Below are 16,397 nucleotides of genomic sequence, written 5' to 3' on the forward strand. Positions count from 1 at the left end.
ATTGTTATCTTAAAGTGCCCCTAGGCTATCTTAGTGACTATCCTAAATGACCTCTTCACTCAGGCTTCCCTGCGTGTGACCTCCTATAGGCGGAAGTGTTAGGCTATGTGAACAATTATGACATTATGGAGAGAGGCATAAGCTATCAAAATATACATCAAACACAACGCAGAGGCTTTCACCACCATGAGCTCAGCTTAAACGGCTCTATGTTTCTAGACTCTATACTGCCACCGTGCAGCCTACCGCTATTCACCAGAGGAAAACAGATTTATTTAATTAACAAAATAGTTAAAGGTATATTCAGTGATTTCACTTAATTCAAATATCACTTATTTTTTTTGTTTTGTTGTGATAATCCTCTCTACTATAGAGTGTGCTGACCATATAAGGAGTTCCTCCCTGTCCCCAGTTAACCCCTGGGGGTCAAAAAACCTTAGGTTTCGTTTTTGGTTCTCTATCCTGATTGGATGAAAGCTTGGGTCCCAAGGCAAAAACGAAACCTAAGGTTTTTTGAGTGAAATCACTGAATATACCTTTAATATCACAGGCAGACTCTTCACATACTAGAGCATGTCTGAAATGAATGCCAGAGCTGAAATAAATGTTTAAACGTGTAGCTATAGGTGTAATGTTAGAGACCACAGAAGACATGTAAATATGAAATAAATGCTTGAACATGTAGCTATAGGTGTAATGTTAGAGACCACAGAAGACATGTAAATATGAAATAAATGCTTGAACATGTAGCTATAGGTGTAATGTTAGAGACCACAGAAGACATGTAAATATGAAATAAATGCTTGAACATGTAGCTATAGGTGTAATGTTAGAGACCACAGAAGACACGTAAATATGAAATAAATGCTTAAACATGTAGCTATAGGTGTAATGTCAGAGACCACAGAAGACATGTAAATATGAAATAAATGCTTAAACATGTAGCTATAGGTGTAATGTTAGAGACCACAGAAGACATGTAAATATGAAATAAATGCTTGAACATGTAGCTAGGTGTAATGTTAAGAGACTACAGAAGTGAACCTTTCAAGCCTGTTTTCTCAACTCGCTGTTTCTCTGTAAGACATTACTCTATAAGCCATACCTCCAAAACTGGTGGGTCAAACTGAACAACCAATTATGTCAAGCTATGATTCCCTGCTTTCATATGAATCCATTTAAATCAGTGTACGCATGTGTGTTTGAATGTGTGAATGTAATGCACAATCTATGTAAAGGTGTGTGAATGTGTGTGTGAATGGGTGAATGTAATGCACAATCTATGTAAAGGTGTGCTAATGTGTGTGTGGATGGGTGAATGTAATGCACCATCTATGTAAAGGTGTGTGAACGGGTGAATGTAATGCACCATCTATGTAAAGGTGTGTGAACGGGTGAATGTAATGCACCATCTATGTAAAGGTGTGTGAATGGGTGAATGTAATGCACAATCTATGTAAAGGTGTGTGTGAATGGGTGAATGTAATGCACCATCTATGTAAAGGTGTGTGAACGGGTGAATGTAATGCACCATCTATGTAAAGGTGTGTGAACGGGTGAATGTAATGCACCATCTATGTAAAGGTGTGTGAACGGGTGAATGTAATGCACCATCTATGTAAAGGTGTGTGAACGGGTGAATGTAATGCACATGCATGTAAAGTGCGTTCGGATATAAATGCGCCGTTTACCTTGTAGCCCTCGGCTCCATGGATGAGGTCTTTCACGGAGCTGCTCACTCTCTCCCTCTCCACCTTCAGCGTCTCCACCTCCTCCTTCAGCGACACCGCCTGCATGGAGAAGAACCAAGAAACATCATTTCCAAGTAACCTTTCACAGGCACAATCAGTCAGCCAAAGGGCCGTGTAATGCTCCATGTCTGCACTAGATGGCGCCATTGGCTAGCATATGGTCCACTGTGCCGGTTTCAGCGAGCTGACGCTTTCCCAGCATGCCCAAATCCATCAATTTGGCACGACCACATTAACCGATTTAGAACTGAGGACGATTATACAAAATGCCTTCTCTAAATCCTGACAGTTTTCTGGAAAAACCCTATGTTTCTATGTCAGTCGTTCTCAAACATTTTCATGGAGGACTCCATTCCACTGCCTTCGCGTCTACCAGGCTTTATGTACCTCTTTCTTACTGATGTCCCGCTCTTTCTTGGCTTTGACGGCCACCGCTTTGATCTTGTTCATCCTCTCGTCTTTGTCACGGAGTTGCTTCTCCAGCAGGGCTGGAACGGAAGGGAGAAAATCATCAAAGAGCATCGTCACGTTCCATCCATGAAGACATACCCCTCCTAAAACCATTACATTTATAACCTAAAACCATTACATTTATAACCTAAAAACCATTACATTTATAACCTAAAACCATTACATTTATAACCTAAAACCATTACATTTATAACCTAAAACCATTACATTTATAACCTAAAACCATTACATTTATAACCTAAAACCATTACATTTATAACGTAAAACCATTACATTTATAACCTAAAACCATTACATTTATATAACCTAAAACCATTACATTTATAACCTAAAACCATTACATTTATAACCTAAAACCATTACATTTATATAACCTAAAACCATTACATTTATAACCTAAAACCATTACATTTATAACCTAAAACCATTACATTTATAACCTAAAACCATTACATTTATAACCTAAAACCATTACATTTATATAACCTAAAACCATTACATTTATAACCTAAAACCATTACATTTATAACCTAAAACCATTACATTTATAACCTAAAAACCATTACATTTATAACCTAAAACCATTACATTTATATAACCTAAAACCATTACATTTATAACCTAAAACCATTACATTTATAACCTAAAACCATTACATTTATAACCTAAAACCATTACATTTATAACCTAAAACCATTACATTTATATAACCTAAAACCATTACATTTATAACCTAAAACCATTACATTTATAACCTAAAACCATTACATTTATAACCTAAAACCATTACATTTATAACCTAAAACCATTACATTTAGCCTCACTCTGTGTTCTTTATCACAACACATTATTAACACCCCGAACGCCCGGGGTTATTTAATCCATTAAGTGATTTATAGCAGCGGGGGAGAACATTTAGCGACGGACCGGATGTTATCCCGGATGTGGCACAGTTTACTCTGAAAGGATATATATTCAAAGATTTTACTTTAAAACGTTCGCTCTGACAGAATATATATTCAAAGATTTGAGTTTAAAAATCAGTTAAAAAAATAGCAGATCAATACAAGCTCGTAGCACGGCACACAGGCTTTTGAAACGTCTATGGGAAAAATTAATACAAACAAACCGCTAGTCGTCGGGACAGCCCTATGCTGTCAGCCAAATGAGCCAATCATAGTGGACTATACAAACCGCTAGTTGTGGGGACAGCCCTATGCTGTCAGCCAATCATAGAGGACTATACAAACCGCTAGTCGCAGGGACAGCCCTATTCTGTCAGCCAATCATAGTGGACTATAGAAACCGCTAGTCGCGGGGACAGACCTATTCTGTCAGCCAATCATAGATGACTATACAAACCGCTAGTCGCAGGGACAGCCCTATTCTGTCAGCCAATCATAGTGGACTATACAAACCGCTAGTCGCGGGGACAGCCCTATGCTGTCAGCCAATCATAGTGGACTATACAAACAGCTGTTCCTCGTTAACACAAACACAGTTTAGGCCTCGTTAATCTGAACCATACCTATCTTCTCTGTGAACTGACCGGCTACGTCCTCTTCTGACGGAACAGCCTGCACAGCAGATTGGTGGGAGAGAGAGAGAGAGAGAGAGAGAGACTAATTAGAAAGACACCAAAAGGCAACACATCCATATTAATGGCAATTATTTCCCTTCCTTCCGTTTGTGCGTGTGTGTGCGTGCATGCATGCATGCGTGTGTGCGTGTGTGTGTGTGTGTGTGTGTGTGTGTGTGTGTGTGTGTGTGTGTGTGTGTGTGTGTGTGCGTGCGGCGTGTGTGCGTGTGTCTGTAAATAAAACATGGTGTCCGTACCTGCAGGGCAGTCATCTCCCTCCTCAGATGAACCATCAGCTCCTCTTTCTGCCTCAGCTGCTCCTCCAGTTCTCTCCTCTCTCTCCTGCTCTCCTCCTCCTCCTCCCCTCTGGTCGTCTCCTCCTCCTCCTCCTTGTCCTCCTTGTCCTGTAAGTCAGAGCCATAGAGTACGACAGAGTTACGACAACTATGTTCACTTCATGGGGCTTCAGTCCAATGGAGGCTCTCCTACATAGACTTCTATTGGCTTCAGTCGAATGGAGGCTCTCCTACATAGACTTCTATTGGCTTCAGTCGAATGGAGGCTCTCCTACATAGACTTCTATTGGCTTCAGTCCAATGGAGGCTCTCCTACATAGACTTCTATTGGCTTCAGTCCAATGGAGGCCCTCCTACATAGACTTCTATTGGCTTCAGTCCAATGGAGGCTCTCCTACATAGACTTCTATTGGCTTCAGTCCAATGGAGGCCCTCCTACATAGACTTCTATTGGCTTCAGTCCAATGGAGGCTCTCCTACATAGACTTCTATTGGCTTCAGTCCAATGGAGGCTCTCCTACAGAGACTTCTATTGGCTTCAGTCCAATGGAGGCCCTCCTACATAGACTTCTATTGGCTTCAGTCCAATGGAGGCTCTCCTACATAGACTTCTATTGGCTTCAGTCCAATGGAGGCTCTCCTACATAGACTTCTATTGGCTTCAGTCCAATGGAGGCTCTCCTACAGAGACTTCTATTGGCTTCAGTCCAATGGAGGCTCTCCTACATAGACTTCTATTGGCTTCAGTCCAATGGAGGCTCTCCTACATTCTATTGGCTTCTATTGGCTACGGGAAATTGGCAGAATGCACTGGACAACAGCCCAGCTTTAATGATCTTAAATCCTTTTATTTTAGATCGTTTTTTTTTTACTAATAGTACAACATAAAGATTCAATTTCAGATTTTTGTTGCTGTCGTAGCAAAGATCGCCGATCTACAAGCTCAAAAGGCGTCGTAGCGCGACACGTTTTGAGCTTGTAGATCTGCTATTTTTGGGCCAGTGTTACCTGCAGGGCCAGAGCCAGCCGGGCCTGCAGCGTGTGGCTCTCTGCTCGGAGCTTGTGGTCGGCCGTCCTCATGTGCTGCAGGTCCGTCTGCAGAGCCTCGCCGTCCCGCACCACCTCCTCCAGCTCCGTCTCCAGCAGCCTCTTCTCCTTCTGCAGCTCCTCCACACGGGCCTGGAGCTCCTCCTGCCACCTCCCCTGGCCCTGAGAGATGATTTTAAGATTGTATTATTATTGTTTGTCTTCAAATCACTGAATGGGCTGGTACGGCACCGCAGTATCTCTGTGATCGTGTAGAGGTTTATATACCCCCTCAAGGTCATTGCTGTCTGCAGGCCAGTTGAATCTTAAGTCTTCAGAAGGACCCTCTCAGACTCCAGCTCTTTTATCATCATCATCATCATCATCATCATTACCTGAGCCTCTTCCAGGCTGCTCTTCAGAAGGTCTCTCTCAGATTCAAGCTCCTCCACGCGAACTCTGAGGTCCTGCACGTAGGAGGGGCATGCGTTAGTCCGACATAACGTGGCCGGTTGAATAGTATAGTGGGCCTTGACATGAATAAGGTTGAAAACCACTGAACTATAGCTAGGATGAATTAAGCTTTTGTTGAGCTGCATATTCAGCACCTCTTAAACCCATTCTGTGCGGGGAACCCCTTTTGGTGTTTTGAGCATTACGTTATACTTTAGCTATTGAAAAAAAATAGCAGATCTACAAGCTCATAGCACGGCACCGAGTGCCATGCAATGAGCTTGTAGATCTGCTATTTTTTGAAAAATCTTGGGGGGCGAAAAAAATGATAATAATATTGTGACTACCTGCACGTCGTCCGCCGAGCTCCGCAAGGCTTCCTCCGCCCGGCTGCCCTCCTCCAGAGCGCTGGCGGAGGCCTGGGCTTCCTCCACCTGCTCCCCGTGCAGGGCCTGGAGGAGGCTGCCCTCCCCCAGAGCGCCGGCTGCAGAAGCCTGGGCCTGCTCCACCTGCTCCCCGCGCAGGGCCTGGAGGAGCCTGGCCTCCAGGTGGCGTTTCTCCGAGCTCTCCCGCTCCAGCCGGAGGCCCAGAGCCTCCACCTCGGAGTCCAGACGTCGCCTCTCGTCCCGGGCCAGGGACAGGGCGGCGGACACCTCCTCCCCCTCGCCCCGGGCCAGGGACAGGGCGGCGGACGCCTCCTCGGCTCTCCGAAGGAGCTCCAGCTTCTCCTCAGACATGTGCTGGACGGTCAGCGACAGAGCCTCCGCCCTCGCCTCCCAGTCTGCCGTCTCCTGCTTCGCGCCGTCCACCTGGAATAGGAAATTATGACAAATTGACAATACTATACACTGTGTTTTCTTTCTTAGGATCTAGAGGCCATTTTCTTTTAGAATCGATCGACCTCAGTCCTAAAATGGGTAGATTCTTGCAGATGACGAACCTCTCCGTCCTTCTCCTCCTGCAGGCGGTTAAGGCGCTCCAGCTGTTCCTGCGTGCGCTCCCTCTCTGCAGTCAGCGTGCCGACCATCTCCTCCAGCTCCTGAGCCAGAGTCTCCTTGGTGTGGAGCCGGGAGAGGATCTCCTCGTTCCTGGCGGTCAGCTCGCCCGCCAGTCTCTCCTGGTCCCGGACGGAGGCCTCCGCTGCCCGGGTCTCACCTGCCAACCAACGGACGGGGGTTTGATGTGATTGTCGAACAAATAAATAAATAGCCCTTCGCTAAATCCCAACCCGAAAAGCGATTGTCCAATCAATGCCAATCCAAGTAGTTTAGCAACCGTTGCTATGCAGGACAAGCTTTCACCACCTCATAGCTGTCAGTGTTATTTTGCATGGCTGTGTTGTTGAACACACACACAGCTTAACGTCATGGCTGTGTTGTTGAACACACACACAGCTTAACGTCATGGCTGTGTTGTTGAACACACACACACAGCTTAACGTCATGGCTGTGTTGTTGAACAGTACACACACACAGCTTAACGTCATGGCTGTGTTGTTGAACACACACACAGCTTAACGTCATGGCTGTGTTGTTGAACACACACACACAGCTTAACGTCATGGCTGTGTTGTTGAACACACACACACAGCTTAACGTCATGGCTGTGTTGTTGAACACACACACACAGCTTAACGTCATGGCTGTGTTGTTGAACACACACACAGCTTAACGTCATGGCTGTGTTGTTGAACACACACATAGCTTAACGTCATGGCTGTGTTGTTGAATGTGTTTCAACAGCCATGTGTTTTAGGATTTGTAAAGATCAGTGAAAATAATCAACTGAATAACTGACTATTTAATAGGCTATGCTTTTAATCATTTTGCACTTTCAAAAATAGCAGAAATAGTTGTAGATATCGGATATTGCCGGTTACATTTCGACAGACGAATGTGAGGGATTCTGACGATTTTGCTAAATAAGTGCGAGCCGATTGTCTCAAACAATTGCGATCCGTCCAGTGTAGTGTAGTCTCACCTAGGGAAGCTTCCAGCTTCAGCTCCAAGGCCTGGGTCTTCTCCATTAGGCTGGTGTTCTCCTCTGTCATCCGAGCCAGCTCCTGGGTCATCTCCCCGACTCTGTCCCTCTCCCGGGCCAGTTCCTGGGTCATCTCCCTGACTCTGTCCCTCTCCCGGGCCAGCTCCTCATGGGTCTTCTCCCGGAGGTCACGGAGAGCCCCGGCTGCCTCCTCCTTGGTGGCCCGGTAGCGACGGAGCAGGTCGTCCCCGGCCGTCAGCCTCAGCTCCGTCTCCAAGCCTCGCAGGACCTCCAGAGCGCGTCCATGTTCCTCCAGAGCCGAGTCCCTCTGGCTGGCCAGGGCCTCGCACCGAGCTCTCAGCTCCTCCTGCAGCTGGATATGTATGGGAAGAACCATGTTAGTCATTATTAACCCATTCTGACCTGAGATCAGATTCACACGAGGTTTCCACTGGACACACACTGGTCTGATTAACCCATTCTGACCTGAGATCAGATTCTAAAAATGTCAGTCATTCTTCGATTTTTCAAAAATAGCAGACCTACAAGCTCGTAGCGCGCCACTCGGTGGCGCGCTATGAGCTTGTAGATCTGCTATTTTTCAATAGCTAAAGCATAACATGATGCTAACACCAAAATGGGTTCCCGTTCAGAATGGGTTAAGAAGAACTTAGTGTTTTTCACAAGTCAACACAATTATAGAATGTATAGAAGAGATTGTTATTTTGATCAACGTTTTGCCTGTTATATCTCCTACTGGTGCCGACATCAATAGAGCATGGAATTGTGGACAAAATCTCATTCAACGATAACAAACTATTCTTTCTTTTTGGCGGGGTTTGAGAGGCTAAATGTCTTCAAATGGTCGTCCGTGGCTCAGATGGGTCTGAGAGGCTAAATGTCGTCAAACGGTGGTCCGTGACTCAGATGCTGAATGAATAAATAAATGGGCCTTGACATACAAAAAGGTTGTATTTTCCAGTGGATGAGGGAGACCTGCTCCATTACCATGTGATGCTCCTCTGGGTCTCTGCTCGTCTGTTGGTCCTGTTGGTCGTGTTGACGAGGACCGGGTGGGTCCGCCTGCCGCTCTACGGCGACAGACGCGAGGCTCACGCCGTCCGTTCCGTCAGGGTCAGCCGGACTCACCTGGAACCAGAACAGTACAACGTAGTATTTATTTAAAGACGTTTACGCCGCCGACAAAGCCAACTCGGGCTCGTGACAAACCATGACAACACAAGAAGACAAAAAAAGTCAGGGGTTTTGTTGTTGTTAGAAAATAATAAATGACCGCTAGACTCACCGCAGGGTCAAGGGTCGCCGCCGCGGCCGCCGCAGCGGGGGCGTGGTGGTGGTGCTCGCCCTCCCGGCACATCTGCAGCTCGTCAATCTTGAACTCGAGCTCCTCCCTCTCCGTCTGGAACTCCTCCCTCGTCCTCTGGAGCTCCGCCTCCAGCTCCGCCTTCACGTTTCTCAGCAGAGTGAGCTCGTCGTGGAGCATGGTGTTCTGGGCCTGAAAGAGTTAATTATAATTATAATACTATATCTGTCTGGGGCATGGCGTTCTGGGCCTGAAAGAGTTAATTATAATTATAACACTGTCTGTCTGGGGCATGGCGTTCTGGGCCTGAAAGAGTTAATTATAATTATAACACTGTCTGTCTGGGGCATGGCGTTCTGGGCCTGAAAGAGTTAATTATAATTATAACACTGTCTGTCTGGGGCATGGTGTTCTGGGCCTGAAAGAGTTAAAAACCATTTTGAGCTGAGATCAGATTCTAAAAATGCATCTGACAGTTTTCTGAAAAAGCCATGTTACTATGTCAGTGGTTCTTTGATTTTTCAAAAATAGCAGACCTACAAGCTCGTAGCCCGCCACTCGGTGGCGCGCTATGACCTTGTAGATCTGCTATTTTTCAACAGCTAAAGCATAGCATAATGCTAACACCAAAAGGGGTACTTCCCGCCCAAAATGGGTTAATATAAACATAATACTGTCTGTCTGGGGCATGGTGTTCTGGGGCCTGAAAGAGTTCAAATAATAGCCATCTTAAAGCTGGTGAAAATTAGCAGATCTACAAGCTCATAACGCGCCGCTTTGCACTGCGTTGTGAGCTTGTAGATCCGCTAATGTTCACTATTTTTTGGGCTCTGGAGGACCTGAAAGGTTTGTTCCCCGACCCAGGCCTCACTACCTGCAGGTCCTCCAGGGCCTGTGTCTCTGGCGCCCCCTGCTGTTGGGACAGCTCCAGCATCCTGGCGATGCCCGCGGAGGAGCCTCGCCCCGGATCCTCGTCCTCCTCCTGCACGTCCTGGAGGTAGCTGTCTGCACGCACACACACACACACGCACACGCACGCACACGCACGCACGCACACACACACACACACACGCACACGCACGCACACGCACGCACACACGCACACACACACACACGCACGCACGTCGGGGTAAGAATGGTGCTCTCTTATTGGCTGTTGTAGGACAATAAATAGGCCATGTATGGCCTACTTGTGTGCAAGGCGCAATTTGGCAACTCGACAGAGTGCATTTCTAGCTGTACAGTGTATGTACGCCGGTATATGTAATGGGTTGGTGGCAGCGGATTATATAGTAAACACCACCAATGCACAGAGAAGGAGAGCTGAGCCCTTCATAACACAGTGAGTGAAGGGCAGGCGAGAGAGAGAGAGAGAGAGAGAGAGAGAGAGAGAGAACAATGCATCGCCCACAATACTCGACAGGAAGCATTTTGTAAAATGCTTTTGCGAGATTAAAAGAGTAGAAAAGAAAAGCAGGGTTTACAACTGATTTCATCAGCAGCCAACACACATTCTGTGAGTCAGCTTTACAACTTAACCCATTATTATGACTGGAAAGGCGTCCGGAGATATTCAGGATTCCAATTCAAAAGTAGCAAAAACATTATTCAGGATTTCAATTCAATATACTGTAGCAAAAAAATAACAGATCTACAAGCTCAAAACACGTTGCATTGCGACACGTTTTGAGCTTGTAGATCTGCTATTTTTCATAAGACAGTATTATGCAATGTGTGAGTGTGGAACTATAGTGGCCCTCTCCATCTTCAAAGTTGCTCACCCCTGGCCTACAGCAGTGGTTCCCAAAGTGGTGCCCGGGGACCCCTAGGTCCTTAATTTAACTCTGAGAGTGTACAAAAGTGTACAATTTTTATAGAGCTTTTCCAAGTGCTCAAAGCACTTTACAACGGTTCATTCATTCATACATTGGGAGGCGAAGCGGCGAACAGTCGACACCAGCGTCCTCACTTCCCCACATTCACACACCAATGGTGGCGAGCTCACACCGACCGACTCATTGGAGGCAATGTAGGGTTCAGTGTCTTTGCCCAAGGACACTTCGACATGTGGACAGGAGGAGGAGCCGGGATTCGAACCGCCGACCCAGGGATCATTGGACGACCTGCTCTACCTTCTGAGCCACAGCCGCCCCACGCCCTACGTATAGGGGAACCCCTGGCCTCCAGGAGGGGAGCGTATAGGTACCTTTGAGCGCCAGCTGCTCCGTCAGCTCCTCGTGCAGCAGGAGGAGTCTCTCCCGCTCCACCTCGCAGTCCTCCTCCAGAGCCCTCATCTCCTCCTGGTGCTGCAGGCTCCTCTGGGCCAGCTCCTCCCGGAGGTTCTCCACCTCCTGCTGGGCCTCCGTCAGCTCCCTCTGGTGGCTCTCCCGCTCAGAGCCTTTAAGATATAGACAGAGTTACGCAGATTCACTTCGTGGGGCTTCGGTCCAATGGCGGCTCTCCTACATAGACTTCTATTGAGAATGTTGACAACCAACTGGGACCGGAAGTATGCAGACTCAGGCAACAGCCCAGCTTTAATGATCTTCAATCCCTTTATTTTAGATTGTTTTGTAGTACAACATAAACATTAAAGAGACTTTAGTTATTACTGTACAATACTTTAAAAACACTTCGCATGTTGCACACATGCTTAAAATAGCTTTTATTTGCGCCGCCCTCGTTGAAAACAATGTATTTCCAACTCCAGCTTGTCCCAGTTCAGGCTGCATGAACAGCACTCGAGTGCTCGGTTTCTGCCCCCCTCATAACTCTTCTATTAGATGGCTCAGCCCCCGATGGAGCTCACACACCTCCAGACCCAGACGGACGGACGCTACCGGTTAATCGTCTTTATAACAGAGAGCATCCTGACTGGCTGCTTCACGGCCTGGGATGGCAGCCGCACCGACCTCAACCACAAAGCAATGCAGAGGGTTGTGCGGACAGCACAACGCATCAGCGGATGTGATCAACACATATTGCAATTAAAACATTAAGACAACCACTAGTACTAGTTGGACTCCTAATGTGCCATAAATAGTGTCGTAGTAAACCAGTGTCAAACATATTCTGAAGAAAACTTGAAGACCTGACATTCAGTACATGTGGTCTTAGGTAGGGACACATTGACGAGCCCTGGGTGGTTACAGCCCATTTACAATGTAGGCATTTATCAGACGCTCTTAATCCAGAGAGACGTACATTAAAGCAAGAACAAAAAGCATGGCAACACATCACATACATAACAAGTAGTTATCATGAATCAGGCGTAAAGCTAAGAACGTAACAGTGGAATATCTATAAAAATCAAACTATGCATATATATATACTATGTAGTGCTATGTCAAGTTGTCTACATAAACTGCCATCTAAGTCTAATATGTTACCTTCCTGGACGAGTTCCAGTTGAGCGCGCAGGCTCTGCAGCTCGGCCTCCAGTCGGAGGCAGCGGCCCTGGGCCTCCTCTGAAGCGTCAGCCCCGGACGCCGGCCTCTCCTCTCTCTCGCTGGCCTCCTCCCTGTCTCTCTGCTCTCGCTCCGCCAGCAGGCTCTGGAAGCGCGCCACCTCGACGCCGTGCCGGGCGTTGGACTCCTCCATGCTGCCCTCCAGAGCTCGGATCTTTCTCTGGTGGTCTTCTCTGACAGAGTCCAGCTCTGCCTGCAGCGCGCCATGCTCGTCCTGTTCACCATGACGACACACACACACACACACACACACACACACACACACACACACACACACACACACACACACACACACACACACACACACACACACACACACGATGATGAAGCGTGAGGTTTACTTTCAACGTACGACGTGGTCACTATAGGGGGGGGGTTAGATGGAAAGGGAATGGGTTCCTTCACATCTTCACAAACGTTTCCGGTTCATCACACTGTCAGAGCTGCTATTAGTCAGTGAATAATTGTCAGAAGAATGTCAAATCTGGGAATAAGTTTCTTACCAAGAATGTTCTTACCAAGAATGCTCTACTAACACGGTTTCTATTCAGCCGCCCTAGCTAGGGGAATATTTGACAGCTGCTGAAAGTTGGTAAATGTTCTAAATGTCATTATGCTTTTATAAGTATGTTTTTTCCATTCCAAGCAAACTGGAATGGAATGGATTCAGAATCATGTACATTTAGCGCCTGGTAAATGCCAATTGTATAATATTGATGTGCATGTAAAGGAAGGTCTTTGTTTGTTTCACCTTGGCCTGCAGCTTGCTCCTCTCCAGTTCTTTACGAGACAACACCAGGCTTTGTTGAGTCTCCGCCTTCTCCAGCAGCAACGCATCCATTCTCTCTGTCAGCTCCTGTTACGTCACGCGCACACGCAGGCGCGCACACACACACACACACACACACACACACACACACACACGCACAAGGAACGTCAAACAAGGAACAAGGATGTTTGCTGGGGCATATTTACGGTAGTAGTGTAACAGCCGTGGAGAAGAGTTGCGTGGATCTTAAGTCTCCTGAGACAGACTGTTGACGTGATTCACACGTTTCAAAAGCTTCCGACAGTTTATGTAGACACGACCGGGGGCTGAAGCACTTCTCTCCACGCTTTGCAGTCAACTAAACATGTCCCATTACGCTGAATGAAATTAGCCAAAGCATATGTACGTACCAGTATATAGCTTGCTGCTTATCGGAAATGGGATTTCTTTTAAATCACACCCATGTGAAGTGAGGGGCGCTCTTATCATCGTACATCATCCATTCATTGTCAATGGAAATGTAATCTTTGTGTAGGACCAAAAAATAGCTGATTTGCTCGTCTACATAATGACGTAAATTCTCCATTCATTTTCTTCTTTTTTGTAAGACGAAAATCGACACTATATCGGAATATAGGAGAGGCTAGCGCCCCTCAAAAAAATATGCTTTGAAGATATTTTGAAATATAATTTATTTCCGTGAAGGGTGTCTGACTCTATATAGCATTGACAGATTCACGAGACCACTTGAATCCGTAACGTACTACAGACCTGGATCAGAAGGGAGTCTTCCGACGTGTTGCTGCTGCTTTTCACCTGTTGCTGGAGCGTCGCGACTTCCTTTTGAAAATCTAAAACAAAAGGAAATGTTTAAGCACACACGTGCACATGCATAGCAAGGGGCCACATACATACATGCTCTGCTGCTATAGTGACACAGACACACAAGCTAACGCACACACAGCGTGCATTTACCTGCACACTTGGCCTTCATTTTCTGCATGGCAGCGATCTGCTTCTTGGCAAACTTAATCAGGTCTTCTTTGGACAGAGTGTCCAGCTGCATGAGCAAGCACAACATTCACCATTATTAGATTAGCAGAGATATAAACAGAGATTAAAATAGGGTGCATTTTGCATCCCAAAACACGGTTTATAGTTAATGGGACGCAATAAAACAACGACCTCTGCATCCCCGGGATGCACTACTGTACTGTTTTTTTTTATTCTAGTTTATTTGGCTAGCTTTAGTTATAAATTATCATTTCTTAATGAAATGGGAGTTAAATGCTGCCTGGGACTCATCTAAAAGACCATCCCTGCATCCCGGGACTCATTACATTAAAAACATATTTACATCACTATATGTATGTATGTATGTATGTATGTATGTATGTATATATATTATTAGTTACATGTCTGTTGTCTGTAAGACAAGACCAACTGTACCTTGGACTGTATTAGTTACAGTATGTGTCTGTTGTAAGACGGTCCCACTGTACCTTGGACTGTATTAGTTACAGTATGTATGTGTCTGTTGTAAGACGGTCCCACTGTACCTTGGACTGTATTAGTTACAGTATGTATGTGTCTGTTGTAAGACGGTCCCACTGTACCTTGGACTGTATTAGTTACAGTATGTATGTGTCTGTTGTAAGACGGTCCCACTGTACCTTGGACTTTGATGCTCCTGCTGGAGGTGAAGCCACCGCCTCCGGCCCACTGGGTTCTGTGTCCTGTTACACCAAACACAACCACAACTATATGAACACTGTTACACCAAACACAACCACCTCTATATAAACACTGTTACACCAAACACAACCACATCTATATGAACACTGTTACACCAAACACAACCACAACTATATGAACACTGTTACACCAAACACAACCACATCTATATGAACACTGTTACACCAAACACAACCACATCTATATGAACACTGTTACACCAAACACAACCACATCTATATGAACACTGTTACACCAAACACAACCACCTCTATATGAACACTGTTACACCAAACACAACCACATCTATATGAACACTGTTACACCAAACACAACCACATCTATATGAATACGGTTACACCAAACACAACCACCTCTATATGAATACTGTCCTGTTACACCAAACACAACCACCTCTATGTGAACACTGTTACACCAAACACAACCACATATATATGAACACTGTCCTGTTACACCAAACACAAGTTACAACCACATCTATATAAACACTGTTACACCAAACACAACCACATCTATATGAACACTGTCCTGTTACACCAAACACAACCACATCTATATGAACACTGTCCTGTTACACCAAACACAACCACATCTATATAAACACTGTTACACCAAACACAACCACCTCTATATGAACACTGTTACACCAAACACAACTACCTCTATATGAACACTGTTACACCAAACACAACCACATCTATATGAACACTGTCCTGTTACACCAAACACAACCACATCTATATAAACACTGTTACACCAAACACAACCACCTCTATATGAACACTGTTACACCAAACACAACTACCTCTATATGAACACTGTTACACCAAACACAACCACCTCTATATGAACACTGTTACACCAAACACAATTACCTCTATATGAACACTGTTACACCAAACACAACCACCTCTATATGAACACTGTTACACCAAACACAACTACCTCTATATGAACACTGTTACACCAAACACAACCACCTCTATATGAATACTGTTACACCAAACACAACCACATCTATATGAACACTGTTACACCAAACACAACCACATCTATATGAACACTGTCCTGTTACACCAAACACAACCACCTCTATATGAATACTGTCCTGTTACACCAAACACAACCACATATATATGAACACTGTCCTGTTACACCAAACACAACCACATCTATATAAACACTGTTACACCAAACACAACCACATCTATATGAACACTGTCCTGTTACACCAAACACAACCACATCTATATGAACACTGTCCTGTTACACCAAACACAACCACATCTATATAAACACTGTTACACCAAACACAACCACCTCTATATGAACACTGTTACACCAAACACAACCACCTCTATATGAACACTGTTACACCAAACACAACCACCTCTATATGAACACTGTTACACCAAACACAACCACCTCTATATGAACACTGTTACACCAAACACAACCACATCTATATGAACACTGTTACACCAAACACAACCACATCTATATGAACACTGTTACACCAAACACAA

At 45.4% G+C, this 16,397-nt stretch overlaps 2 protein-coding genes across 3 annotated transcripts in view; one reads left to right on the forward strand and one right to left on the reverse strand.

Moving 5' to 3' along the window:
- The window catches only part of plekhm3 (pleckstrin homology domain containing, family M, member 3), a 465,291-nt gene that overhangs the window by 311,421 nt on the left and 137,473 nt on the right, over window positions 1-16,397 (forward strand). The gene's annotated exons all lie outside the window — the stretch shown is intronic.
- gcc2 (GRIP and coiled-coil domain containing 2) overlaps window positions 1-16,397 on the reverse strand; it is a 44,592-nt gene that overhangs the window by 25,312 nt on the left and 2,883 nt on the right. For both annotated transcript variants that reach the window (XR_013965552.1, XM_080786358.1), the window contains exons 2-19: window positions 14,790-14,852; window positions 14,092-14,176; window positions 13,888-13,967; window positions 13,099-13,203; window positions 12,270-12,561; window positions 11,087-11,278; window positions 9,755-9,885; window positions 8,863-9,072; window positions 8,565-8,705; window positions 7,557-7,929; window positions 6,517-6,731; window positions 5,924-6,385; window positions 5,519-5,590; window positions 5,106-5,306; window positions 4,059-4,205; window positions 3,751-3,799; window positions 2,139-2,239; window positions 1,692-1,790 (exon numbers count right to left, since the gene is read on the reverse strand). Coding sequence is in view for 1 of the 2 variants with exons in the window: in XM_080786358.1 (XP_080642484.1) it covers window positions 1,692-1,790; window positions 2,139-2,239; window positions 3,751-3,799; window positions 4,059-4,205; window positions 5,106-5,306; window positions 5,519-5,590; window positions 5,924-6,385; window positions 6,517-6,731; window positions 7,557-7,929; window positions 8,565-8,705; window positions 8,863-9,072; window positions 9,755-9,885; window positions 11,087-11,278; window positions 12,270-12,561; window positions 13,099-13,203; window positions 13,888-13,967; window positions 14,092-14,176; window positions 14,790-14,852 (3,018 nt within the window). In the remaining variant the exon portion in view is untranslated. The remainder of the gene's footprint in view (window positions 1-1,691; window positions 1,791-2,138; window positions 2,240-3,750; window positions 3,800-4,058; window positions 4,206-5,105; window positions 5,307-5,518; window positions 5,591-5,923; window positions 6,386-6,516; window positions 6,732-7,556; window positions 7,930-8,564; window positions 8,706-8,862; window positions 9,073-9,754; window positions 9,886-11,086; window positions 11,279-12,269; window positions 12,562-13,098; window positions 13,204-13,887; window positions 13,968-14,091; window positions 14,177-14,789; window positions 14,853-16,397) is intronic.

Source organism: Protomyctophum bolini (genome assembly GCF_963924005.1).
Source record: "Protomyctophum bolini genome assembly, chromosome: 16".
NCBI classification, from domain to species: domain Eukaryota; kingdom Metazoa; phylum Chordata; class Actinopteri; order Myctophiformes; family Myctophidae; genus Protomyctophum; species Protomyctophum bolini.